The 27,884-nt window shown below is 42.2% G+C and overlaps 2 protein-coding genes across 5 annotated transcripts; one reads left to right on the top strand and one right to left on the bottom strand.

The window, feature by feature from the left end:
* Positions 1 to 1,061: 1,061 nt before the first annotated feature.
* On the top strand, positions 1,062 to 23,643 carry prag1 (PEAK1 related, kinase-activating pseudokinase 1). 3 transcript variants are annotated; one of them, XM_007558970.2, is made up of 6 exons: positions 1,062 to 1,457; positions 3,929 to 4,273; positions 4,370 to 6,096; positions 13,287 to 13,432; positions 14,391 to 15,157; positions 18,080 to 23,643. In XM_007558970.2, exons 2-6 carry the CDS (start codon positions 4,010 to 4,012, stop codon positions 19,238 to 19,240), a joined length of 4,065 nt encoding a protein of 1,354 aa, XP_007559032.1. In that variant the 5' UTR covers positions 1,062 to 1,457; positions 3,929 to 4,009; the 3' UTR covers positions 19,241 to 23,643. The 3 variants fall into 3 exon arrangements, with proteins under 3 accessions (XP_007559032.1, XP_007559029.1, XP_007559030.1); XM_007558967.2 differs by having other exon boundaries at positions 1,064 to 1,457; positions 4,367 to 6,096; XM_007558968.2 differs by having other exon boundaries at positions 1,064 to 1,457; positions 3,933 to 4,273; positions 4,367 to 6,096.
* On the bottom strand, positions 23,531 to 26,415 carry edf1 (endothelial differentiation-related factor 1). Of its 2 annotated transcripts, XM_007558972.2 has the most exons (6): positions 26,322 to 26,415; positions 26,131 to 26,240; positions 25,133 to 25,184; positions 24,814 to 24,974; positions 24,576 to 24,669; positions 23,531 to 24,145 (listed from the first exon to the last, which is right to left on the bottom strand). In XM_007558972.2, exons 2-6 carry the CDS (start codon positions 26,206 to 26,208, stop codon positions 24,084 to 24,086), a joined length of 447 nt encoding a protein of 148 aa, XP_007559034.1. In that variant the 5' UTR covers positions 26,209 to 26,240; positions 26,322 to 26,415; the 3' UTR covers positions 23,531 to 24,083. The 2 variants fall into 2 exon arrangements, with proteins under 2 accessions (XP_007559034.1, XP_007559033.1); XM_007558971.2 differs by having other exon boundaries at positions 26,131 to 26,360.
* Positions 26,416 to 27,884: the final 1,469 nt, after the last annotated feature.

The raw sequence follows: 27,884 nt of genomic DNA on the forward strand, positions 1-27,884 counted from the left end.
ACGTATATAGAGTTTTAAAGCAGATTTGGGTTACAAAACAGTATCTGAGCTTTGAACATCTCCTGGAGAATTGCTCAGTCTGTCATCTGAATATAGAAAGAGTCTGGCATCCAGTTAATCAGGAAGATCATGAAAAAGCCAGCAAACATGTAGAAGAATGTGCTATGGTCATATAAAGCTAAACTTTGTGGCCTCTCTGTGTGACATAAAACATGCAATGCACGTCATCCTGAACCCAGGGGAGTTAGGCAGAGCTGATGACAACATGGATGCGGCAAAACACAGGGCAATTCTGGAGGAAAAACTGCTAGATGCCTTACAGCAGCACAGCAGTCCTGAACACCTGAACATACATCCAGAGCAACAAGAGAATGGTTTATACAAAACCTCATTTGTTTGCTTGAACGGCCTTGTCAAAGTCTAGGCCTAATTCAACCTGAGGATCTGTAGCCAGAAAATGGAAAATGATGCTCTCCATCCTGTCTGTCTGAGCCAGAGCTATTGGAAAGAAATCTCACTCTGGATGTGCAAAGTTGGCGAAGACACAAACCCTCAAAAAGACTTGAAGCTGTGATTGCATTTTAATTCAGTGACAAAAAAAAAGGTGCATTAAATACTTTTGCATGGCACTCAGTCCTTTGTATATAGTAGAATGTGAAAACACAATCAAAGTCAAATAGCTGATCTTTGCAGATGACTGGTTCTCCCGTGTCTGTCCCTCCCCGAGTTCTGCCTCTCCCTTTTGCTGACCGTAATGGACACCAGCAGGGGGTCCAGACTGGCTCTGAAGCGGTGGCAGGTTCCCCCCTCCTCCTACCCCCCTCCCTCACTGTCACCCAGAAACAGGAGCAGTCCCGGGGGAGAGAGGGCCACTTCAAATTCTGCCCACTTCAAAGAGCCCTCTGATCAAGATTGATTTGCTTTGCATTAGAAATAAAAACAAAACTTAAACGGATGAATTATGGTTGTATTCGATTTCTTCAACAGGCTAAATAATTTTCCGTCAGTAAATATTTTTAAGAAACCTGTTTGCGTGCCGAACATTAATGACAGCGAAGCAACGCAGGAGGTTTAAACGAGGATCGGTGAGTGTGGCCGCTTGCCAGACTGCATGGCTGGTTGAAGGAGCTCCTCCCACCTTCTTCTGCTCTCCCCCTGACGCTGCAGCAGAGGACTTCAGCTGTTCTCCAGCAGCATTTCACCTCTGCACAGATTAGCGGCGGCGGCGGCAGCAGCAGCAGCAGCAGAGGCATGCAGGGCAGGAGAACAAACCAGCCCGTAGCAACGCACTCTACCCCGGCTCTGTAGCCGGAGGGAAACCCGTAAGGACACTGGAAAATCAAAGGACCATTTATCATTGGACACGTTTTCTCTTTTTATTTTTATTATTATTATTATTATTATTTTCTCACGGAAAAAAGCTTTTTGTGTTGCCAGGGAGGAGAAAGTCCGAGCAGGTAAGCAGCAGGCAGCAGACAATATAACCTTGAGCTCTCGATTATGTTGCAGCTGCATTTTTCTAAAAATGTATTCATTTATTTGTTTCTGCTCGTGTGTTTCCTCCAACATACCTGGCTTACTGAACCACACTCTTTGTTCTGTGTTTTGATTTGATGTCATAAAGATAAAAGGGGGGCGGAACGTATCAACAATTTTCTCTTTTACCAATTTACTCACTGGAACAAAGCAATTTGATCCAAAACCTAATTTTTCAGAGCCTCAACCCACTTAACACGTGGAGTGTGTTCGTCGCATACCTAAGAGAAGTTTAGTCAAATACCGAAAAGATTAAAAATAGCTCAGAGTTGGGAGTTTTTGAGAAGTTTTGGCGGACACCCCCCACCCCCTCCCCCGTCTCTCTCTCTCTCTGACCATAAGCAGAAGAACAGGTTGCGCGCCCCCTCCCTCCCCTTTCTTGGTGAATGAAGGGGCTGCTGTGTGGGTGAGCAGGCGTGACGAATGCAGCGCCCGTTCAAAGTGAGTGTGTGCACACACACTGCCGTGACCTGGTTATCAGACTGGAACATAGACAAATGGACGTCCAATTATTGTGATCATGAATGAATGACTAGACTCCGGGGTTGTTTTTTTTCAGAGTGTGATGTCCAATTAAGCTTCTTGGACACTGCAGCACATAGACTGCAAGTCTCAAAAAATGACCCCCAGGGTCTAGTGCATGCATGCCTTCTGGTGCAGACAGATTTATTATTTAGATAAGGTGTAACTTTACCTGGTTTCAGAGTGTTGCTGTAAGACACCTCACTTGCCACATCTTGTTTTTGAAGTGCATACATTTAGCGTAGAGCAATGCATACAATGCAGGGCTTGAAAACCTCATGAGGAATGAGGACGATCACTTCAAGGTTCATGATGTCTGCCTCAGGTGGCACCAAAAGCTTTAAATTCCACATCCACCCTCAAGCTAGTGACTCCTGACATACTAGCGAGACATTTATTTATTTATTTTATCCGTCAGGGCTTGCTGCAAGGCTGATATTTTTGCTTTTCTCTGCCTGTGTGTGTGTGTGTGTGTGTGTGTGTGTGTGTGTGTGCTTTATACAAGGAAGTGAGAAATGCTGGACCTTGAGCTTGAGAAGGTGTGGGGAATGTAGAATAAGGGGTCTATCTTTGTTCAAAGAAGAACCGCTGACCACGGTCAACAAGCAGCAGGAACACCATTTGATAAAGTCTTAGTCTTGTGTGGCTGCATTTCAGACAACTCGTAATAGATTGTAAAGTCCAGGATCCCCTCTAGGTCTATCAGCTCTTTGTGATGGTGCTCTGAAAAGGTGCGAGTCTCTATATCTCATCGCATGACTCGTGGACAACGCCACGAGATGTTGGGCAACGCTCTGCTTCCTCTGTTGTCGCAGGAACGGTTAAACAAACAGTGAGCTCGTGGGTGCTTTCCTGCTCAGACTAAGTCAGAAAGAACAAAGAAAATGTAAACGGGCATTATCTTTACCAACAGAGAAACTCCTTATGACTACGGTAGGATTAGTAGATCCCAAGATTGTTCTGCTGGTGTAGTAGATTATATCATTTTTTTTTTAAAATCACAAAACACTTAACTGTATTATTTTAATATGCATTGCTTTTTACGTAAATGTGCACTAAATAAATTTGTACAGCTTTCTTTCGGAAAGGCTTCTGCTTATTGTCTCCCTTTCTCAAATATTCAGCATCTGAATAATGAGCTGATGTTGGCATGAGTTGCAGTAGCACCTTGTTGGGAAGTACTTGTACTGTGTTAAGATTATTAAAAGACCCCCAGGTACAAGGAGACAAGCCCTCTGAAATGTTGTTCTTCGCCTCCCTGTCAGTCCAGTCAAACAGGACATGACCAGTCAGAGGGAGGGAGCGTGTGTGTGTGTGTGTGTCTCAGTTTTGTTTGTTAGCAAGGGAGGATGCATGTGGAGTTGGAGATGTGGGTGTGTGTGTTGTTGCACATTGGCGGGGGAAGGGAGCTTGTTCTGGGTGTAAGATTCACCCTGGTGAGACTTGTGCCTTTAGACATTCCTGACATTCCGACCTCTGGGATGTTTGAGGCTCCTCTGTCTTCTTCTTGCTTGTCGGGGGGCTGCTGAGGACTCTTTGTAGGGCTTTCATGTTGCTGGGCTCACTTCGGCGAGCCTTTTGCTTGAACGGAGACCACATGCCCTCTAATTTAGGAGGCCATGGGAACATATAGCAGAGCACATATTTGGTCATCTTGAGTTACGTCTTGGGATGACCCTTAAGTTCTTATCGCTTGGCTTGGTTTCACTGAATTTCTTTCTTTGTTCTAAACCTGACATTTAGACTGTTTTGTAAAATTATTAACAGCAAAATGTAAAGGATGAGCTGATAAATAGTTTGTTCTGGCACTCAAAATAAAAATTGGTTAATTATGTTTCCTTCTTCTACCATCTTCTGATGTTCCTCCTAGCCAGCCATGAGAGCTGATCCTCTGTCTGGAAGATTCCTTCGCCACCTCCTCTGACCACATCCGACTCTCAGCAAACCAAAGATGTCAGCCTGTGGCGACTTTGCAGAACACGTGTGGAAACCCGGCTCTTGCAAGAACTGCTTCCACCCGCTCAGTGCACACAAGACTGGCCGCGTCTCCGATGACAACGTCCCGCCAGCTTGTTTGAAGAGCAGCTTGGGAGGTGATGAGGAGGGTGCAGTGACTGCACCTTTGCCCTACAGCAAGCCGACCATTGCTGTCAAACCCACCATGATGAGCTTTGACACAAGTGAGACGAAGGATGTGAACATGAACATAGAACAGGTGAGCTTCTTAAATGATTGCCTGTACCTAACTTTCTGACGTTTTTTTTCCCTGGCTTTTAATGAGGTCTCTCTTTTTTCTTTTTTTTTGTAGCAGGACAACCCAAAGAGTCCAGGTGAGCGAATGGGTCTGAAGAAGCTCCAAAACATGTCACCACTCTACATTGATGATAATAATGGTTGCAACAAGGCCCATAAAGAGGCGGGTCTTCAAAGCCCTCATGCCAAGATTGACTACAACAGCTGCCTCTCCTTGTCCCCCAGTATCCTGCCCAAAGACTCTCTCTTCATTAGTAATGTTTATGTCAGCCAGGAGGAAGGAAGAGGTTCGAAGAGTTTCAAGAAAAATGCCAATGGAGACTCGTGCTGGCAGCAGAATAATGCGCCAGCTATTGGGCCAAAGAGCACTTACAATGAAAGGAGTAATTTTAGGGAGTCCAATGAATCAACAGTGGAGATCTCTTTGTCAGTGGACGGTGTTCCTTCTGAACACACCACAGTTCATCGCAACCCTTTATGCAGTAGTGGCATCAGCACAAAAATACCCAGCACTTCCACTGCCCACACCTCAGTTTCAGGCGTGGAGTCTACAAATCACATTAGTCCAACATCCCTCAGTCCCATTTCTGCTCTGTCTAAACAGAACAGCTTCTCAGACTCTCCTTCTTCCTATCACAGCAGTACTGATTCCCTTCCTGGGCCTGATGGATCAGTAGAACAACAGAACGGGCTAGGGATGCACCAAAGTCCATCAGCCACAGGTAGTCCAGAGTCAACTTCAAGCTCTCCAAATGTTCAGGAAGACTCTGAACCCATATACGCTGAAAGCACCAAGAGGAAGCCTAAGCCACTAGCAAATGGACTGCTTTCTTCCTCTCCTGAGTCCCAAAACCAGGTTAAGCAATCCAAGTCCTCGGAGTCTGAACGTTCTGGAGAGAGTCAACGTGCTACCATCACCGTAATGGCTGCTCACACAGAGGAAAACAACAGAACTTTTTTCCTAAGCAGCCCAGATTCAGGTGTCGGCACCCAGTGCCACTTTAGCCCTACAGCATGCAAAGACCCCAGTAGCCCTGCCTTTCGTTGGCCCAGTCCCAGCTACAGTGCACCTTCTCTTGGCAGAGAACCCTCTTTGTCCCCTAACCTGCACCCAAAGCCCCAGTCTAGCCCACCCATTCCTCCCAAGAGAAGCTCTCGCTCCCCAAAACTAGGTACCTCTAGCCTCTCACCATCCATGTCTTCTCCGATCCTCCTTCCCGAATTCCCTAAACTCGGCACATCTAGCCTCTCGGCATCTTTGTCCTCCCCCATCCCGCTCCCAGAACTCCCCATGCTCTTCCTCATCTCTGCAAGAGAAGGACACTTCAAGGGCCCCGCAGACAACCAGTGCGCAACATCCGAACGCTCACACAAGTCCAGCCACCACAGCCCCAGCTGGAACTGCCGCATTGATGAAGAAGAGGAGGAGGAAGACCGGAAAGGGATGGAGAAGAAGAAGCAAGTTGCCACTAGTTTGGGAACAACCTCCCAGGGGACGGGACTCATCAATGGTGCTGCTGTCTGGAAGGAGGCCAATGACTGTAAGACCCACAGCAGTCCCTCTCCGACGACAGAGCCAGGCACGGCCCCCCCGGCTGCCTCCAACAATGATGCCTGTCAGCGGGAAACCGAGGGCACCAGCACAGAGGAGGAGGGCAAGCATAGCGAGAGCATGCCGGCCAGGCAACCGTTGCATGGAGGCTCGACAGAGCTGCTGGCAGGGGGCAAAGGAGTTTCCAACCTTGACCTCAACCCACCACCTCCCCCACCTAAAAAGCTGCACAGGTAAGAATAACAAAGTTCTTGTTTGGATTTATCCTCTGGGTCGATAACATTCAAACTAGAATGCCCACAAACATGGCATCTTATTTTTTCTTTTAATTAAATTTCGTAAATCCAAAAGCAATATAATTAACTGATTTACTTTGGAAAAAAAAAGTATGTTGATTGGCAAGTCAAAGTTAGCAGAGGCAGAATGGAGTCAAAACCATAAAGATAATGAGGCATCACTGTTTAAAGTACAATTTTAGATGTTTATTCTCCGAAAATAATCTGTACTTTTAGGAAAATTTGGGTTTTCCATTCCTCAAACTTTTGTTGCAGTATAAACAATCTTTATCCACATGGAGGGCAAATTGCATTAAAAACTCAGACATCTTAAGCAGCAGTGAGTCTAAATTATTATTTACATCCAGACAGCGGCGTTATCGAAAATCCACTAGCTGTTTAAACACAATTTGGATGTCATTGCCTATTTGAGCCTATTTTTATTCCACTATGGCATGCACAAGTCTAGAAAATGGTCTCGGCAGATAATTTAGCACTTTCCCCATGCAGTAGGTCTAAATTCAGATATGGGATTTGCTCCCGTGTCTGGCATATATATAGCTGCATTGCTGCTGCAGTGCACACGCTCACTTCTTGCGTTTAAATGCACCTTACTGCAGTCATCTCCATGTGAAACCTCCAGTGCCTTCTCCTTTCATAGCATCATTATTCAGCCTTGAATTGGCCTCCATTCTGACGCTGTGTGATCATTCAAACCATTGGGGCATAATCCTCAATGCATGCCTTGTTCTGTTCCTACTGGTATTGTGACTTCTTCAGTTCTAATTAATGCACAAAATGGGCCTGGTGGATAGTCCACTGCTGTGTCATGTTGCTATAAACTGTTTTGGCTTCCGAACAATAAGTCTCATTGTCAAATAAACTGGCTTTTTATTCTTTCTTTTTTGTTGTTGTTGCTCATCACACACAGACACAGCTTTTATTTTATTTTTAAACATTTGTTTGCAGCCTTTCAATATTAACCAACATATTTGCACTGTAGCCATACTTCATGTTCGTGAAGTAAACATCTGTATTTTATTTTTTTTTGTTTTGTTTTTTTTCCACTTAACGTTTGTAATTTTGCCCAGTTACCATGTGGATAAGAATACATTCTGCAGTCTGAGTCAGCAATCCACGGCAGAAAAAGAGAAGGGGCCCTCGGTTTGGTGTTTAAAAGAGGATCAGATGATTCCCCTAAAATAGACTTTTCTTTGTCTGGGCTGGTGAAGATGAGGTGTAACTCAACTCCGACCAACTTTCTTTTAATGATACATTTTGTCCACTTGAATCAGACACACCAAATGTCTGCCATTGTCAAAAATGACTGATCATGTTCTGTGGAGTAGAGGGAGGGCTGAGGGGAATATCATTTTGACCTTTAAAGCAGCAATTACAAAAGGCCTCAAGTTGATCCAAATTAATAGGAACTGTTGCCATTACACTACTAGCCTCTCTGAATTTCATGAACTGCTTTATCATAGACTCAACAAGGTGTTGGAAACCTTTTTTTAGAGCGTTTGGTCCCATCTCGGCATCATGGGAATACATGGTTGCTGCAGGTTTGTGGGATCAGCCATGATACAAATCTTTTGTTCCAACACACCTCAGTGGGGCTCTTTTCGATTGAGGTCTGGTGATTGGTGAAGCTGAAGTATAGGGAACTCCTCAAGATGTTCAAGAACCCAGTTTGAGATCATTTGAGCTTTATGACAGAGGGCATAAAACTTCCCACCAATCTGCGTTAGGGTTCAACATGTGCTTTCAGAAGTGCTTTTCTGCCAACCTTGAGTGTAACAACCTTTGAAATCAAAGGTATTTTTGCACACTCGACTGCCTCTCGCTGAGTATTTTCTCTCGTTTTTTGATCATTTTCTATTTACCCAGAGAAATGACTGAATCCCACCTGGTCAGCAGTTTCTGAAATGTACAGACCTGCCTAATGCTATATTCAAAGTGATTTAAATGTGCCACCTTCCTCAATCCGGTGCTTGATTTTAACTTCAGCAGCCCATCTTTACCACTAAGTATCAAAATGCATGAGTTGCTGCCACAAGCAATTGAGCAGCTTTGTCAAATAAAGTGATTGTGGAGTGTATTTTGGGTTATTTTATATCTCAGTGTTTCAATATCCATTATGATTTCCAGTATACATTTGATATCATTCTTGATTATTATTGGTCAGCAGAAAAAAAAAACTATTTAAATATTTCAATTTGAAATATTTAATAGTCACAACTTTTACATTATGTAGCTTGATGCACACCAATATAATTGATATTTTCTTCAGTTCCCCCCCCCCAAGTAAAACAAACAAAAAAATCTATAAATAAACTGTCACAAGATCCAAAATGCAAAAAGGCACTGCAATTTATTTAATGTGTCTGATAATAGATGCATTACCCTAACATAAAATGTTATTATACTAAGTACATTCAATTTTGAGATATTGACATTCATGAAGTCTCTCTAATTATTAACATCGTTTAAGTATATTTGAAGTTTTCTTCTTGTTCTCTACCATTTTGTAATTTTATAAATTTGGTGAGCATATTGGCAACATATTATATAAGATCTAAATGCTTTTTTAAATCAAATAAATTGCATAGATTTTTCACTTGGATACATCTTGTGTTACATTTTTGAGAAGCATGAAACATTTTGATTTGTAAGTCTGCAGGATTCATAAATAGTTGACCACATTTACATAGCAAACTGAGAACAGATGATGCACCAGCTTCTTGAAGGAGCGTCCATTTCTCAGTGGGATATCTAACCCCCTACCTGAATTAAATGCCAAGACAAACAGAGAGGACTGAGAAAGGCCTTAGGACATCGAAATGATATTCAGCCTTTAGTTTGGTGTTTATCAGAACAGTATGTCATAGGATATAATTTTTGACTTTTAAAATTATTTTTTGCAGATTTGTATCGGCAGAAGTTGCATTAATATTTGTTTAATGAATGGAAAATCTTGACCACCACCCAAAGTCACATGTACATTCTCTCTTGTGAGAGAACATTTTGATTCCCTGAATCATTTAAAAGCCACAGATGGCTTGAAGAATCTGCCTCCCAGAGTGTTTTATCATGGTTGCAAATGGCACATCGTCGTCTTTTTTTTATCTATTATATCCGGCACCGTGCTGCGTAGTGCGTCAGACTGAGACGACTGTGTTTGTACCTGTGCCCTCTGTCCTAAGTAGTCTTCAAAACTAAGAAGGTGTGTCAGCTGGCCATTGATTGCTGCCAAGAGGCGGGGCTTAAGCGAGCAGATTGTTGCCCCTGGCAGCTCCCAAACTGTTCCTGCTTGGCTATCGCTTACAACCAGTAGAAGTAGAATTTATAGACCAGCCTCCCTGATTCAAGTCCACTTGAGTTGAACTCGGGTTTGAGCTGCTTCCTACTCGGTAAACACATGTTCCAAGATGCTCTGCCCCTCCCTTCACAGAGCCACCCTGACATGTTTTATTTTTTATCTGCAGCACAACAGATAGCATCTTGTTGATTCCGGACACACTTAGAGTTTACTCCACACTGGTGGAGCTGAACAAGGGAATGCTAAATATAAGAAACAAGTGCTTATATTCCACACATCTAACGGACGCAGTTGCTTTTTCCTGCTGAGACACTTTAAATATCCTCATGACTCGCGTGGAACCAGGGTTGTGTTACTACACATGACAGGGCTTTAGAGAGCCACCAGTCTGATCCAGGGGCCAAATTTGTGTGCCTGCCGACCCGGCAAGGACCTCTGCTTCGGCAGCATGAGGTAAGCACCTGATAGCTGATTTTTTGTTTTACAGTTGGAGATGGAAATTTACAGGACTTTTTTTTATGAGCAGTCTCATGATGGGAAATGGTGATGTTCCTGTGGTTCAGTTATTGGCTTTAAAAAAAAAAAAAAAACTTTACACTAAACCACTTTTTTTTCAGAAGCGTCTGCATTTTCACACCTTTATCAAACAGCTTGGTTACCAAAGCAGAACTTGACTTTTGTTTTCACAACCTGCACGGGTGTTAAGGTAGCTGTAAGTTCGGAGAAAACCTGAAAGGTAAAATATGTACTTTTGCTCTTATGGATGAGAAGTGACAAAAGGAAAATGTACAGAAAAGTCTTAGAGTGCAGTTAAGAAGTAGACGTCTGACTGAGGGGGCGATAACAAGCCAGACTGGAGCCTTGTACAAAAGATAACATGGATTTGTGTCAAACATTAATGGGTCTTTGGTTTATATGACTAGATAGCCACGGTGACTCTACTACAGTCAAAGCAAAGGAACAATCGGTTTCTTTCTTCTGTGGACCATTTTGTAATCTACGGGAATTCCACAACAAGGGTAAAACGTAATCCAACATGGAAGATGATAAACTGTGTAATTCAGGATTAAAATTGATAGCAGAGCAAAACAAAGCTTTAATACTGATTAAGCATTTGAACAGAACAATCTTGGTGCTTAAGTATCATTGCAGAAGCAACACTTTGCCTCGTATGGTAATTTTTGTTTCTGCCTACCTTTACTTCAAACTGTCGAGCCGAAACCTCAACCACAGCGGTGCAGGGAAAGCAATGTTAGAATTCACCAAACCTTTTATTTTTTTTCATTGTCCTTCATTTGTACTTTTGATTCCATCTTGGGCGATGATACATTATTATAACAGCTCTTCTTTTGCAGCTGTGGAAATAATATTTGTGTTTGTATTTTTAATTGAAAGCAATCAGATCACACTCTACATTTTTAACCTTAAGTTTTTGTGTTACTATTGTTGTTCCCTGAAATCATTATATTTTTACTTTGAGAATCTCAAGCCAGCCCTTGGATAGCTCATACAAATCTCTTCTGTATATAAATTTATTTGAGATTATTATTCCAATATAAAATCTTTGGTTAATTACCGTTTGTTAGGGGATGGCGGGATATTAGAAAAACGATTCAACGATGATGTGACAAATCCATATTTGGTGCAAATGTGCTTCCAACTCTCAATGGTCTTTAGTATCATGGTCCATCCATCAGACTGGATATGTCATTGCCATGCAAAGTCAATTCAACATATCATGCAGGCAATTTGTGTATTAATAGCTGGTGAGTTGCTGAACTTTTGCGCACTTTACCAAATGTGAGAAACGTGCTTCTTTGATGGTGTCACGTCATTTGTTTTACCACAAACACGGGCCTCTAATTTCAATACAGGAAGTGAAACCAGTTGAGTGAGTCACAACAACACCATGGCTGCAGCTTTTCGTCTGTGTCTCCTTTAACCCAGAGGGCTATCTGCAGCCAGCTGCATGTAACTCCACTCCGGTCTGTTTTTAAAGTCAGGCGGCCTCCTGTTGCCCTGCTTTTTTTAAAGACAACGTCAGGACTCGGTGTGTGTGTAAACAGTCGGAGGCTGCCATGCACCGTAAGGGTATCTGTTGATATTTAGAGTCTGTGTGGCTTCTGGGTTGATAAGCGGAGACACCTCGCTTGACAAGTTTATCACAGTGCTTCATGCCCGGCAGGAAGGATGATTAAATCTACGGAGAGGAAACGGGCAACCAGGATGTTTAGGCTAAAAGTGAGCATTCCACTCGTGGGAATGAACGTGAAATCCACTGGCAAACCGCAACGTTTTGAGAATACGTCTCAATCTTTGCCATGTTGTTGAAACATGTGCAAAGAATGACAATTTTTTTTTTTTGTATGCATGTTTTGAATGCAAATTTGCTCAACTTGAGAGACAAATGCAGACACACACTCATGGACTTGCAATCCGTACATTCATTACCATTTGTCCCCGTGCCTCAGCACTTCCCCTGCCTTTCATCACACCTCTTTTGTCTGCAAAACGACAGCGGATGCCCTAGCTAGCGCACTGACCACTGAGCGAATACCCTCACCATTTGTCTCCCCCACTGCACTCAGCTCCTCCTGTCCTCCTCTTCTGTTTGTTCTGCTGATTTATGTAGGAACTGAAGTCGTGGAGGAGTCATTTTGAAATGACAGAGAGGAACGATTATGATAAGGGAGAGGAACGGGTTCTAGCCCTCCACCCCTCAGAGCCATTTAGGTGTATAATGAGACAAGTGAATGGCTGTCAGTCGACCTAATTGGTCAGCTTCTGGATTAAAACTCTGCTCATGGAGCCTTTTCGTTGGCATTGTGAGAGGCCATCATGTCAGTCAGGAAGTAAAAAGGAGGAAGGAAATGCTTTTCCTGCAAATATGAAAAGGAATAAGTCTTAATGTTGGGTCGTGTTTCATGTCACACTTAGGATTATGAAACGAAATCTCTGTACCTACAAGGTTGAATGTTTTCCCACATTTTGTCACAGAACAGTTACAAACCAGTGTTTTTTTAATGGGTATTTTGTGTGCAAAGTAAATGGTAAATGGCTTGTACTTAGTGCTTCATTCACGCACACACATACACACGCTGATGGTGGCAAGCTACAGAGTAGCCACAGCTGCTATCTTCTTTGTGAAGATGGAAAAATGTGACTGGCTTTCTGTTTTTTTTTTTTTGATTGTTTGTTTTTTCACTAACAAAAATCTATAAAATATTTGCAATAGCATTGAGCCACTTTTACTCTGGTATATCTAAGCCTTTTTGCTTGTGTTTCTTTTAATTCATTGTGAAATTGCCTTTCCTTTTTCTCATGCAATGAGGTGCTTCATGTTTAGAATGTCAGGACATTGTAAGCATCACTTTTTGTTTTTAAATCTACTTGTGGCCACAGTGGTTAGAGTTCAACAGAAGTTCCAGAGCTTCGACTAGTCACACGCTGCAGCTTTTATAAGTTTGTAAGCAACATATTCATGAGGATCTTTCTGTTTCAGCAATAAATCAGCTCCGAACAAAGAAGTGTATCTCACTGTGAGGAAGTGGAACTACTCCTGACCATTTAAAGTAAAAACAAATGTACTCTTTCGCCTAGATTTATTAGCACCAAAACAGATTGAGGAAAAAAAAACAGCCAAGAGGAAGCGAATCAGTTCCACATTTACAAACGGTCACATCAAAACATTACTATTTCTGCAGCAAAAGTGCAAATACAGTGGTTGTCCTTGCTGACTGTTTCCCCTCACCAATCATTTTGAAATTAGTTCACACAACTTTTTTTTTCCCCCTCTTGTTACTTTAATTTGCTACGTTGTCTCTTACAGGGTGAGTGGTAAGATGAGCGGCAGCACCGTGGAGTTGAACTGCAGCAGCCAGCGAGGGTCAGCAGAGAGCCCCGAGTCGACTGTACGGAGCCTGGGCAGCATTAGCCTACCAGCTGCGTCCACTGACAACCTGACAGCTGACACCGGTAAGTCGGTCACAACAAATCACGTCCAGTCAAGAAGATTTACTCCAACAGGGACGTGCACAGAGAATCCAGAGCCTTGTCTCGTGTTTGTAGGGGTTAGTTGCACCGCTGCTCCCTCACATTCAGCCCACCAAAAGAGGAGATGGTTTGGTTTAAGGTTATGTTTGCCCACTTATCTCTTGCCTTCCTTATTTTGTTATGACTGGGTGTGTTTGAGTTTTCTAAAGTCTTCAAACATGTGACGTGGCTCGCAGAGTGAGTGACATTTGTCCTTGGCGTATCGGCTTTAAACCTCTGTGGCTCTCAGACGCTTGTAATTGCTGCAACTTCCCGTGCAATGCTGTTTGAAGAGATAATTATGGACTCTGATAACGAGGGGGAAAAAAGGGTTTGGCTACATCCTACAGAGTATCTTTTTTTTTTCCCTGCCTTTATGCGTCTCCCCTCACTGTGAAAGCAGTTATTGAAGACGGCACAACGCAATTACCTTGTCGTCTGCCTGCTCAAGTGTAATGCGAAGCCTTTAATTGAATTGAATGGATCATAATCGGGTGGAAGATGTTTTGAGTGTTGACTTGAATCAGAGGTTGTGGAAATTTCCAGCTCTTCTGAGGAAACGAGGTATGTGTTTATAGCTAAGCAGTTAGATAAGGGGGTTAGATGGTCTAACGATGTTTACAGTAAGAAATATATGAATCAGTCAGATTAGGCTCTAGTATTTCTAAGAAATACTAGAAATAGTATTTCTATTTCTAAGAAATAGGAATAACACTTAGAATTTAGCTTGTTTTCTAGGTTGACAAGCTATTCCTGGATGGTATGAGAGAACAAGTAATTCTTTTTTCTTTATTTATTGCAAAGACACTCCCAAAAAATTTTTGGCAATATAAAAAACAAAATACTCAATCAGACTGAGATCATACCAGAAGCCACTAATGTACATTTTTCTCTTCCTTAGGGTCGCGAGATGCTACTCGGCTGTCTTGTTCTTCGCCGTTTCCCAGAACTCCTGTGGCATCAGCTCCTGGTTCTCCTCACTTGTCCTCCTTCAGCAGCTTAAGCGCCCAGCCGCCTCCTCTGCCAGAGAAAAAAATGGTCAACCGCACCGTGTCGGCTCCAGACACCGCCAATGGGAAATCCTTCATCCGAGCCTACCCGCGCCTTCCGTTCGCTGGCTCGGAGAGCAACGTGTGTCGCTCTGCTGATGCCGGTTCCCGCACCAGCCTGCCGTCGAGCCCCGTTGACCCCCGGCCTGTTTTCTCCTCCAACGAGTCCCTGGAGCGATGCCACCTCCCTCTGGCTAGGCCCTCGAGGTCCCGCACTCTGGATGAGCAGCAAAAGACCCAGGGGCGGTTAGGCGTGCACTGCCGAACCAGCATCACCTGCTTGTCCTCGCCACAGCTTAGCGCGCCCTTTTCGGCCTCGGAAGCCGGCTCGGCGCCAAACCTCGGCTCGAGCATGCAGCTCCAGACTCTTCTGAGCAACATCGACAGCAGGGAAGGGGTGTACTCCAAACTGGGCGGCCTATATGCGGAGTCCCTACGACGCTTGGCCCTGAAATGTGAAGATCACTTTACTCGCTCCCAGAAGAATCCGCTTAGGTTTGACGAGAGCAACTGGTCGCTATTCAGGCTTACTTCCAACAAGCCGAGCTGCAACGCAGGAGATGCTGTGTACTACTCTGCTGCCTGCGCCTTGGACCCCAGGAACTCCTACGCTGTGAAGGTAATCCTTGGATACTGAAACAAAATAGTGTTACACTTATACTCTTGGTTCAACTGACAACTGAACAGCTAGTGAGCTGTCTGAGAATTTGCAATGAAAAACAGTTTTATTTCATTACAGAGCCCTCAGGACATAGTTCGCATTGGGGGTGTCCCAATTCGATATTGATATTGGAAATTAGTCCGATGTCAACCAAAAAAAGGAGTATTGGATCATGCATCCAAAATCTCCGATATAAGCACAAAAGCTCTCCGCTCCAGCATTTAGTCTGCCCCAGCATTTCTCTTCTGCAGTGCTTATATCTTGCATGCAGATCCATTGGATAATAATAAATGGGTTAGTTGTACTATTACCTATTGTTGTTGACTATTGTTTTCTGTTTGAGTACTGTCACGTGATCAAGGCGTTTCTAACACTCTACGCTACAAAATAAGTAACACAATTGCATATGATCCATACTGGTATCGTATTGAGTCAAGATTGGTATCGGCCAATAGTGAGAGCTGCAATTTTGATATTGTATCAAAAGTGAAAAAGTCTTATCACCTGTAATTTGCGAGTTTCGCCTGAGTGCAATTTTTCAAAATCTTCTTAAATTTCCGTTTTTGCTACACCTCGAAAAGTTTTACTAAATTACTAATTTAATGCAGAAGTTTTCAAACTTTTTTTAGCACCAGAATTAAAAAGAGAACTTGCTAAAAAAAAAAAAAAAAAGAGCATCATTTGATATTTGCCTCTCACATCAAAGTGTTTTCCTGTTTGTACGTTGATGTTGCTCTAAAAAAAAAAAAAAAAAAAAGGTTTCTTTGATGCCCTAATTCAGGTGTGAAAGTTAGATGTTTTAACACCCAGCAGCAGAGGGAGTTAGTGATCTGGATCAGTACTGTTTTTCCACGATCTGGTGTTCAGTCTGCACTGTAGCAAAACTCCAAGTAACCACTAACTGAACAAAGTCCTTTCACTACCGCTTTAGGTTTTGAAACAAACCACAGCATCAGGATCGATGTTTGCTTGGGGTTAAGAGCTCCATCATCCTGGGTCAGCCTGCAGTAGAGTTAATGTTTTTGTTAATGTTTTAAAAGGAGTCAGATGATACCAGAAAGACGAGGTGTTTCTGGTATCTGATCAGGATACCAGAAACCTTCAAGTCACCCTTTGGAGGTTTCCTGGACACATCCAACTGAAAAAAAAAAAAACATCGGGGAGTTTGAAGACTAAGCTTCCCTCCTGCTGCTCCGGCGAGAAATGTATATAAGCACAATAAATCGGAGTAAAACGCAGCTTTGTCTCAGCAGCAATATCTGTATCATCATTGAATGCTTCTGAGGAAATGCACGATCTGTTCTCACAGTCTGATGTAGCAATAGAAGAAGCTTTAAAGTAGGGAGGAAATTAAAAAAAAATTATAATCCCTTTTTTTAATCCACATCAATAGTCTTTGATGTGAATTCAAAGACTATTGACCATTTTTTGACAGGATTACGGGAAGTTAAAACGGAGAACAATGAAGGAAGCATTAGACATTCAATTGCTGTGTCGAGCCTGTTCACTCCTGTTACTTTAGCAATTGTCTAGTGGGTGTGAATGTTATAAAACGGTTTGAAAGTTTAAAGAAAAGCTGTAGAAATGAAAAACATGTGGTTGCAGTGTTGTTGGTCTACAGATGGGATGGTCTCCGATGCTGTTCAAACCTTCAGACCCCAGAAAGTAAACAAGCGGCGAGCAGGGCGTGGATTCAGTCTCACTGATCTTTGTGCTCGAGTCTTTATTGCTGTACAAAGCAGCAGCTCTTTGTGCTGCATGTGTTACACCACAGACTAGCCTCCCAGACTGTTGCTTAATATCTCCAGCCACAATTAATCTTTACATTCCAGGAAGGATTTACAGTCAGACAAACCACTGTTGTCAAGGCTAACCCTCTATCTCACACACACACACAGAAACACATACAATGCAGCATGAGAGCATCCTTCAGAACTGCTGATGATATATATTTCTGCAGTCACTTTGTGTTTAATAGTCTGTCTGTGGTGTTTAATTATTTTTATGTTTCAGACATGTTGATTCTTAAAATCTGTTCCCAATAAATGTTTTTAGGAGAGATTAGCAATCCAACCATAGCCACAATAAAAACATTGTTAAGATTTTATGAGAAGGTTTTTTTTTTTGTGGTGTTGAGTGTTTCCCATGACAGTCTTTTACAATACTTAAAGGTCCGGGATTTCTTTTTTTTTTTTTTTGAAGTTTCCTTTTAAAAAATGAAAGCAGTTAATAACTTGCCTATAAAGGAAAAAAAAAAGGAGATTCAAGCTAATGGGTGGTCTGCGGCAGCAAAGACCGAAGCAGACTTTAGTCAACAACTCCGATCTCAAAAAACATTGCTGTGGTTTCTGCACCATGACCACCATCATGTTTGCACTGAACGATTATTTACAAAGGAGCAGATTATTATGAACAAAGAAATTCAAGTCCAGTCCTCGAGAGCCACCGTCCTGCAACTTTTAGACATTTCCCTGCTCCAACACACCTGAATCAAATGAAAGGCTTGTTCAGAGCTGATCCTGGTCTGTTGGAGTGAGGATGCATCTAAAAGTCGCAGGACGGTAGCTCTCGAGGTACAGAGTGAAGACCAGCAAACCGTCCAGGGTCTCAACCAATGATTGTAGACTGCAGTCCCCATCCCTCGTGATCCTGCAAAGATAAGCAGGAATAGACAATGAAAGACTTCAAAGGTGACCTACAGCAATCAAAATATTGTGCGTGTGTATATATATATATATATATATATCAAAAACGGGGGTGGAGGGATGCTATTTCCATTAATACATTTTTTTTATTATTATCAAGAACATACTTTTACCTTTTTACATCCAATCTGTCTTTGTCCTTTCTCACTTCCGCCTTGTGTCGCTTACTCCACAGATCTGTAAGAGTTCATCCAATGATGCCAAACAGGGTCATCTCTACGGCCTGACGGTGCAACAGAGCATCCCTCCTCACTTTAACATCCAGCAGGATTGTGGTCACTTCCTCGCCTGTGTTCCTCAGAGCATGCTGCCTTCAAATGAAGTCTCTCTGCCTGCCGCGCCGGCTCCTCCATCGCCCCAGTGCGCAGCGTCTGCTCAAGGTCAACAGGCAGAGCAAGAGAGAGTGGTGGTCATCACGCCTGAGATTCCCCATCAGACCACCGCCGACTTCGTTCGGGAGTGGGAGGCGTTCCATAAGACTCAGCCTGAGGTCTACGAGCGCCGCGTTTGCTTCCTGCTTCTGCAACTCTGCAATGGCCTTGAGCACCTGAAGGAGCACGGGGTCACACACCGTGACCTGTGTTTAGAAAACCTGCTGTTGATCCCTCACCAGCAAAGGCCCGTCCACCTAACTCAGCAGAGCGCCGCTGACGGCGGCGCCTGCAACGGTGCAGCTGCTGGAGACGTTCAGCGCCACCTCCCCCGTCTCCTCATCAGCAACTTTGCCAAGGCCAAGCGGCGCTCCTCGGAGGACGCCGCTTCGACGAACGGGGACCCCCGCGTCAAGCGCGACCACGCCAGACTGGCGCCCGAGATCGTCTCTGCTGCTCAGTATCGTAAATTTGACGAGTTCCAGGCTGGCATCTTGATCTACGAGCTTCTCCACCTGCCCAACCCGTTTGAGGTGAGTCCAGCGCTGAGGGAACAGGACTACCGCTGCGAAGACTTGCCTCCTGTGCCCCCTCTGTCCATCTACTCCTCGGGCCTCCAGAGGCTCGCACAGCTCCTCCTGCAACCCGACCCCATCAAGCGCATCCACATCCAGGAGGCCAAGCGGATCCTACAGAGCCTGCTCTGGGGCCCCCGGAAAGACCTGATGGAGCAGCAATGGGAGCGGCACAGGCGAGGCGGGGGCTTTGTTGACGGTTCCCGAAACGAAGGCCTGCTCAACTGGCTGGACGTGAAACGGGCCCTGCTGATGATGAAGTTCGCCGAGCGCTCGCTGGAGCCAGAGAGGAACGCGGAGCTGGAGGACTGGCTGTGCTGTCAGTACTTTTCCACAGCTCACCCGCTGTCTCTCTGCCACACAGCTGAACTGCTCTACTCCCTAAAGTGACGGCTCGCGCTTGCGAGGCGCCGCCTCAAAATCTCTTGTGAACTTGTAAACGTGCGAATGAGAGTCGAAGATAATGTCCAGACACTACGCACTGAACTGTGAACCTGATAATGTTACTTCTGCGTGCATGAGAGCCATAAATCAAACCATCTACACACTCTGTGCTGGAGTTTCTTCACCAATGGCAGCCCCCATGAAGACAGGATCAGAGGACCCTGAAGAAGTAGAGATGCACCAATCAAAATTTTGGGGCTAATTTACAAAATCAGTTTTTAAAAAAATGGCTTGGACCTGTTGATAGGGATTTCTCTAAAGACCAGAAAATAGGAAATCAGTATTCTGCCATGAGTGTTTAATCCTTTATAATGGGAGTAAGGACTTTATGTGTGTGTGTGTGTGTGTGTGTGTGTGTGTGTGTGTGTGTGTGTGTGTGTGTGTGTGTGTGCGCATGTGTGCGTGCGTGCTTGCGTGCGTGCGTGCGGGACAAATTGCTGCAAACCAGGTCCGAATAAAGGGTTACATAGTTAACATTTTCTACCAGCATTAGCATCATATATTGGTGATCAGACACAGCTGACACTGCTGTTTCCATGGTTATTTATACAGAATCTAGGTCCTGATGTTAACTCTGAGGTTGCCAAAGTTTCCAAATGCAGCATTTTCCGCAACAGGCAGCAGTTAAAAAGCTTGAAAGGATAAACCACTGCAACTTTGTTGTAACTCAATTAGCGTTCCCGCTATCTCCTCTCTTGCAGCACTAGATGAAACCACATTGTAGAAAGTTTTAACGTTCTTCACATCTTTGTTTCCCCTGATTATAGTTATCACGCTGATACAAAGGATGGCCAATTGTGAGACGACTTCCACCTCTAACGACTTCCTCGGCAAATAGTGTTGTTAGCATATCCTGGTAGCTTCTGTTGTGGCGTATTCACTGATCTGGCTGGTCATTGGTCAAAGCCGACCAAGCTTTCAGCCAACTTTCTAGGTGTATCGCTACAAAAAAGAGTGATTGACAAAGTACCATTACCAAAGTTTCTTATTTAACATTCTGTGTATTTAATAAGTAGATGTGGAGGCAGTTTATGCACTGTGGAAGCTTATAACCGTAGTTGTCTAAACATACAGCTCATTTTTCTCCATTTACATCTAGTTTCTTCTCAAAATAAGGTGTTGATTGTCGATTTGAACCTGTTGTACCTTCTCCTCCACACTTTAAGCCGCAGGCACATAGTGCTGTACTGTGAAAGCAACTGGATACTGGTTTTACTGGCCAAAACGATCAAACACACCTGCTTCTGTATTGACTGACAAAGTTTTCCCAAGCCCTACGGACTTCCACCACATATTTAAATGTTCTGACATTTGTTGAGGTGCCTTTTGTTCTTTGTACATGTTCCAGTGATTTGAACCAAGTGTAAATATGTTTCATTTGTCCTTTGTGAAACTGGCCTTTCACAGAATGTTCCGGTAACAATTTTGTACAGTTATTTGTAAATGATTTTCAAAAGCAAACGTGAGCCCAAGCAGGTCTTAAAAAGCCATGAATATGAGCAGCAGGTGTTATTTATGACGTATTAATTTTTCCTACGCAAGTCACTGGAAGTTTTTCTGAGTTCACTGTCTTCTTTTTTTATATGTATACATTTCCTTTTGTGACTATTGTTGGGTGTAGAAAAAGGCTCAAATGATCTTTTTTCTGCTTTTTTTTTATCCCCAATAAAAATGTTCAAATGAACTGTTTGGTAACAGCCTGCATGCAGGTGTTTGTCCACGACTAATTTAGATTTCTAACAAGAACAAACATGCTCTGAACTAATGCATAATTGATTTGATTTTCTTTTGTGCGTGTGTGTCTCTCCTATTTGCATCGCTCAATAAACTGTGCATATATTTTCCCACAGTTATATTCTGTGTTTTGACTTTTTTTTTGTATGTCTCCAAGTTGATAGATATTTTTAAAAAACGGGCATTGGTGTAGGATTGTCTGTGGCGCAGCCCCACCTGGTGGTGTTGAAGATTATTGCACCTGAAGAGTATCCTCATACAAACCGTGGCAACGATTTTTTTTTTTTTACAAACAAATCACAGCGAAATGATGGGTGTAGTACTTTAACAAAGTAGTTTAAAATACAAGCTGAATTTCCATTTATTTATTCTGTTCATGCACAATAAAGTGTAAGCAGAGCATCTCAGTTAGCTGCTACTAGTTTAACAAGTAGCAAGAATAGATGCTTAAAACAATGTGTTTATATTCAATTTAATATCTTTCTATTGCATTCATTTTGATAATTTAAACAAGCATGTTTTTGTATATTGTTGCCAATGCTGTTGCTTTAATTTTGGTCAACATAATAAACACATTTCCAACAATGAGCTATATTCTGTCAGTGTTGGTAGAAAGTGACTGTGAGAAGCTAATGCAGCTCAGTTATTATATAAATATGCACATAGCTTTTTTGTTTTAGCACAAATTAGAGTTTATAAAGTGAACATTTTAGTTCAGGTGTGTGTTTTACACAGACGCATAAAAAAACTATGTAAAAGTTGTATATTAATGACTAAACTGGAGATATTTTCTCCTTGAATTAATAAAAAGATGCTAAAATTTCTGAATAAAAGTTTTAAGGTGAAACATAAGTAGCAGCATTTTTACAGTGGAAATGTTTGCTGTTGTGAAAGACGCAGGTGCATCACCCATTAACCCTTCAACCTTCAACAGGTTGGTCGTGTTGAGGAATCTCAATTGTGGTTTGGAGCCTCAGGCCAAAGCAGGGCTCAGCCCTGTCCCCTTATTCCCTCACCCACCCACCAGTCTCCTCCGTGCTGCCACCGACTCCCCCTCACACCGGCCCACCCCACAGCTTTCTGCTTCACATCACTCCTTCAAACCACCGGCTGCTCCTCTGTCATAGGTGGAACCATGTTGCTAGGGTGTTTTGGCCAATGGAGTGGCATTTCCCAGAACACTGCCGGTCTCTGTCTCCCTCACACACACACACACTCACCAAGTAAATGAGTCTGTCAAGTATCCAACTAACCCACCAGAACCCCCACCCACCCACCTTTTGAAAGTTGTGCACCCTATTACTCCTGGCACAAAACTTACAGCACTACAAAAAAAAAAAAATGCCAATAAAACTTGGAGGTGATGTCCTGGGATGCATTTGAACTTAAGGTCATGCAGCATCCAAAACGTCAACAAATCCTGTATAAATATTAATAAGACCAGTTTTCACAAACATTAATGCTTGACGCCTTTCATACAAAGGATGGCACAGTCAGTCATGCTTAGGGAGCAGCCATTACCTTTTCCACATCATAGAGCCAGATTGATTTGCGTCACTTCCCCTCACCTCCTTTAAGGAAATCATTTCAAAACTGCATTTTATAACTTTTTAAGCTGAAATATTTTTGGGCAACAAAACAAGCAAAAATAGAATTAGTTTGTAAAGGGCCAAATACTTATTCACAGCTAATCTCAACATTCCTACTCCAGTTAATTTTTTTTAGGGCCGTTTCCTTAGCTTATATGAAAGAGCCTGCAAGTTATGGCTAAATATTTAAACAGAAAACGTGAACGTTTTTTATATGGCAATAAAAAGATGTCATTCTTTAATTCCTACACTTCAGTCATAGATGTGATGAGATTTTTTTTTCCCCAATTGTCACTCTGATACAGACGTCAGACTGGCTCCCATGCTTGGATGACACACAGCTACAGCTTCCTCTGGATGTTTCCTCTTCCTTAAAGGAATTGTAGCTTTTCCTGTTTCTGCCTACAAGCCAACTGCAGCAGAATTACACATCAGTCAAAACATGGCCGCCTCTACCTCCAGCAGCCTTTACATCAAATACTTGCATTTCAATTACAGTTTTGCAATGGGAACAGCCTTTAATTGAATGAGAAAAAAAATCTGCCAACCATCCACAGCCATTTATTTCAACTAAATATTATTTCTTTCAAGCTTCACTGATTTTTTTTTTTTTTTTAAATATATGGTTAGTTTTAAGGCCTTTTTTAAAATGTATTATCTGATTTTTATTTTTTGTGGTGCAAATAAATAGTCTTGCAACGCTGTGTGGCTTCTTGTGAGTTTTACAGACTCATCCAAAAGCATTCTGCCACCTGGTGGATCACATTTGTCATAACATTCAAGATTTCAGATTTTGAATATATAAAAAAAAGTTTGTTCTACAAAGTAAATAACATCCCATAAGTATTCATTTTATGAATGAACATATGAGTATTATTTTTGCTCTGAAATCTTAAAACTTATCATAAACTGCTAAACTTTATTTATTTATTTATTTTTTTAAACCAAAACAAAGTACAGCATTAAAACATTTCAAGCACGGTATTAACATCCACCAAGTTGTCCTAAAAGTGTGGAGAAAAAAAACAAAAAAAAACGCAATCAAGCACTTGTGGTTTTACGACATGCTCAGATCTGAAAGTTAGACTTGTTTGATCATGAAAAAGGAGTCAGCCTCTGAATGACTTACCACCATCATGCTAAAAAGCCTAAAAGGTGAAAGAAATTGACTGAGAAAAAAATGCATTCAATCATGTTTGTTTTACATTAAGTGTTGCAGGTTCGTACGCAGCCTGTGATACAGTCGATCACCAGGTCCTCGGGCAGGACGCAGGTGAGATCAGCCCAGGTAAGGGAGAGGGTTGGAGAGAGAGGAGAAGTGGGATGTTTGGCTGGGTGGGATGGGAGATGGGTTACAGGAATAGGGATTTCTTGGAAGAGGTTTCCAAGGAATCCTTGGAAAGGATTCAGGGGTAAGTTAGGGGCCAGATATGGGGATGGGGAGGGCTGATTTCGAGGCTTTGTGTTCATTTCGTCTTGGGTTTGGCCTCCAGGGGTTGGCCAATATCTTTCCCACGCAGCTTTCGCCCTGACAGGAAAAATAAAATAAAATAAATTACAAATAAGAAATGAAAAAGACAGAAAACCTAATACTGAACAGAAGATATTTTTTTATATTCATTGGACACACTGAAACTAACAATTTAGAGCCTAGACTTCAATTAACACAGTACGAGATTTTTCTGGATTAGGTAAGTTTCTTATCAGATATGACAGGCAAACACCCCATTTACGCATTCAGTTCTGGTCCCAATACCAATGTGACGTGTCTATTGATTTCAACTAATGCTTCAATATTAAAATGAAAAAAAAAAAAAAAAAAAGGTTCAGGCAGCAATTTTGTTCACCTTTTCAAGTAACCCATTATTAAAACTCCACGTGTATTTATTTATTTTTCCTACATCTTGTGTACCATATGCAGTGTTCTCGTGTTTAGGTGCATCAAGAACCGTTCTTACCAATGACTCGCTCAATTTTTCCCATGACCTGGTTGCTGGGTATCGCCTTCCCGCTTTCGTAGTCGGCAATCACTTGAGGCTTCTCGTTAATTTTCTGAAGGCAAAAAAACCGGTTAGACGCTTAAACATGTCAAAATTAAAACAATGTGTCAAACTCACAAGTGAATTTATCAGTGAACGTCAGTAAAACACCACAAGTCGCCACAGAAGGTCGGTACGCAAAGCGTGCATTACTCACTGTGGCGAGGTCTTTCTGGGTCATTCCCTTCTCCTGTCTGCCTTGCTGAATGACCTTGCCCACCTCCAAAGGAACCCTCTCGTGGTGTAGCTCCTCTGTCTCCCTGTCCAGTTTGGCAGTATTTTTGGTCACGAGGTGCTGCTTGTTCTGTCCTGCAGACCCTGCGTGACAAGGAGCGGTTCGAGGCACTTAGCAGACGTGCAAATGCAGCTTTTGAGTTCATCTAGAGCCAATGTTGATCAGCGAAAAAATAATGAGTTCACAAACATTATTAGAGCTCCTAAAATTTGTCTTTTTGTAACGAGTAGGAGATGCTTACATTTTTTAGTCGTCTCAATATCCTCCCCGCGTCTCTGAGCAGCAGTGATTGCCTGGAGGGGAAAACAAAAACAAAGGAGGAAGGTTGAACAATAAGTCTCCAAATTAATTGCTGTTTTATTGGTTGTAAAATTGCCTTATGACTACGTTTATGGTAAGCTTTATCTGCTTTTGTTTGTCACTTCCAAGGATGAAGCTATTAAATAACAAATCTGCTTATTGCAACAAAATGGCACCAAACATTGCTTCAAAACAATCTGACATTTACACCCAGTCAGCATGATCTCTCAGCTCACTCAAAAAAAAAAAAGTTTCCACATTAGAGGGATCAGTGTCGCCTGTCATTTTGGCAGAGATGTACAAGTGTTTACAGTTTAAATAGCATTTAAATGATAATTACAGTGTATTGAAATGTATTTAGATCCACGTCACGCGATTCACATTTTGTCATATTATAACTGCAAACTTTTGTGACAGACAAAATCATGTGGACAATTCCTTTTCAAACCTAGCAACAGATTTTCAGCTGAATTTAAACCAGATGTTTGATTGCTTCAGATAAATATACTCATTTAATCTGGTTGCTGTCTCCAGAACTACGACGTATGTGTCAATAATAACGTTTTGTGAACAGTTTTAATGTGTCCAACACTTAAAAACGAAACGGCACTGCTTGTACCTTCATTTCCAAACTCCAGATATGTCAAAGATTAGTCTGTGTTGGTCAAGCCTGTAAGATGCTGAGCAAAAAAGAAACATTTCTATCAGCAACATTAATATCTCTGTACGCCCCTGTGGATCAACATAAAACGGTCACATCTGTTGTCTTTACACCACACCACGCGATGCAGAAATCCGTCACATAAACAAGAATAAATCCAGTTTCCACGACAACAAACGCAGACAACTTGAGTGCGCCATTTTAATGTCTGGCAAGAAAACGATTCATGGGGAAAAAACACAAACCAAACAAACGGTTTTACGTGTACTTATACTGACCTGTTTGGACTTGGCCTGGGCAGCAGTAGGGCCCTTCTTCCTCAACACAGTCACCGTATCCCAGTCGCTTTCGGCCATGTTTTCAAGGGTTCAGTCGGTTTTTGTGATATCTGTGAATCGTTAAAGAAGTTCAAATGCACTCAATCTGTCTGGAAGTGAACCTTTTAAATAAGACAATGTACTAGTAGTACTTCAGCGAGTCAGCTCCTTCCAGAAATATCACCCCACGCGTTCTGCCAAACCTTTATTTATAACCGACAGTTAACAGCGACGTAACGATTGGGTCAACAACAGCGCCCTCTTCTGCTTGAGCGCAGTAATGCTTGAGTATGGCAGGTCATTAGAACATATAATCAAGCACCAGTCCCATATGTTTATTTAAGACATGGATGACATTTCTCCGACAAAATGACTTTTGTAACGAACGGAAATTTACTTTTTATTAGTAGGATTATAGATATCTATGTTTACTTCTTTTTAAACCCACAGTGTTTTTTGTTTGTTGTATTGTTGTTGAGTTTATGTTTATTATTTATTGCTACAGACTATGCTTTTACCCTCAGATCTGGGGTTTTAAAATATTGCTGCTCTCTTAATTATAACTTCAATATAGGATCTCATTATAATTTGAAATTTTTCAAATGAAATTGTCTATTTCTCTATTCCTCAAATTATGCAAGCTACAGTAGCTGTTTACTTTCCATAATAAGTATGGAACATTGGACTTTTTCCATAGTCAAATGTAATAGGCTGCTAATAAGCTATCGTTGTTGGTCTGATATCCCTGTTAGACCTTTCAGGTACGATTATGCTCCAGTCAGCCTTTTTACCATTGGCCCATTGATTATATGGGAAAGTTGATTGCCTTCACCATGATAGTTTCTTTTTTAAAAGTGAACATTGCATCAGAAAGTGAAAAAAAACCCTCTACTTATCTAATTGCTACAAAATTATTCATAAAAGTATGTATATTTATTAGCTGCTTTCCGAATAAATCCAACAGAACACAATTTGAAAAACTAACTTGTTTTATTTTGTAGGATTAAACAGTAAGTATACAGCAACACTTTCAGAAATCTAATACACTTAAAGTGGGACATTGTTAACGTACAGCTGAAGACAGTAGCAATGGAAGTGCTTGTTGTAACCATATGCAGGAGCTCTTTTGGAAATTCAGGAATGCTACTTCCAGGCATACTGCCCTGCCTGCTTCAGCACACCTGATTTCTACTGATGATTGATTAATAGGCTTTTCCTGTACTGTAATCATCCGAATCAGGCGTGTCAAAGCAGGGCAACAACTAAAGAAATGCAGTGTACCTCAAAGACCAGGGTTGGGAAACACCGTGCTGACCGATGAAGGCTGGGCTTTTTACTTAAAGTTAAAAAAAAAAAAGGGGGGATGGGGGGGAACTTTTTCTGAAAAAGCAGAGACACAATGGAAAATATTATCTAAATTATAATTCTACTTTTGGATAACATTGGTCCTTTGGTATGTAAAAGATTCAAGGTTCTCCTTCACCAATTACAGGACATTTCTGAGGCAGCATCGCTGTTACGCCGCATACGAACTGGGGACCAGCCGAACTCAGACAGAGCATCGTCCGCCTGCTGACGTCCCAGACGGAAACTTTGTCTTGAACCCCGTCTGGACGTCCACGCCCGAGGTTTTGGATTCATCTGGGAACATTGAGAGAAATTCATAAATAAAATTAAAAAAAGAAAAAGCACAATGCACCTGACTGTAGATAGAC

The sequence above is a fragment of the Poecilia formosa genome, unplaced genomic scaffold (assembly GCF_000485575.1).
Source record: "Poecilia formosa unplaced genomic scaffold, Poecilia_formosa-5.1.2 Scaffold100, whole genome shotgun sequence".
In the NCBI taxonomy this organism is placed as follows: Eukaryota; Metazoa; Chordata; class Actinopteri; order Cyprinodontiformes; family Poeciliidae; genus Poecilia; species Poecilia formosa.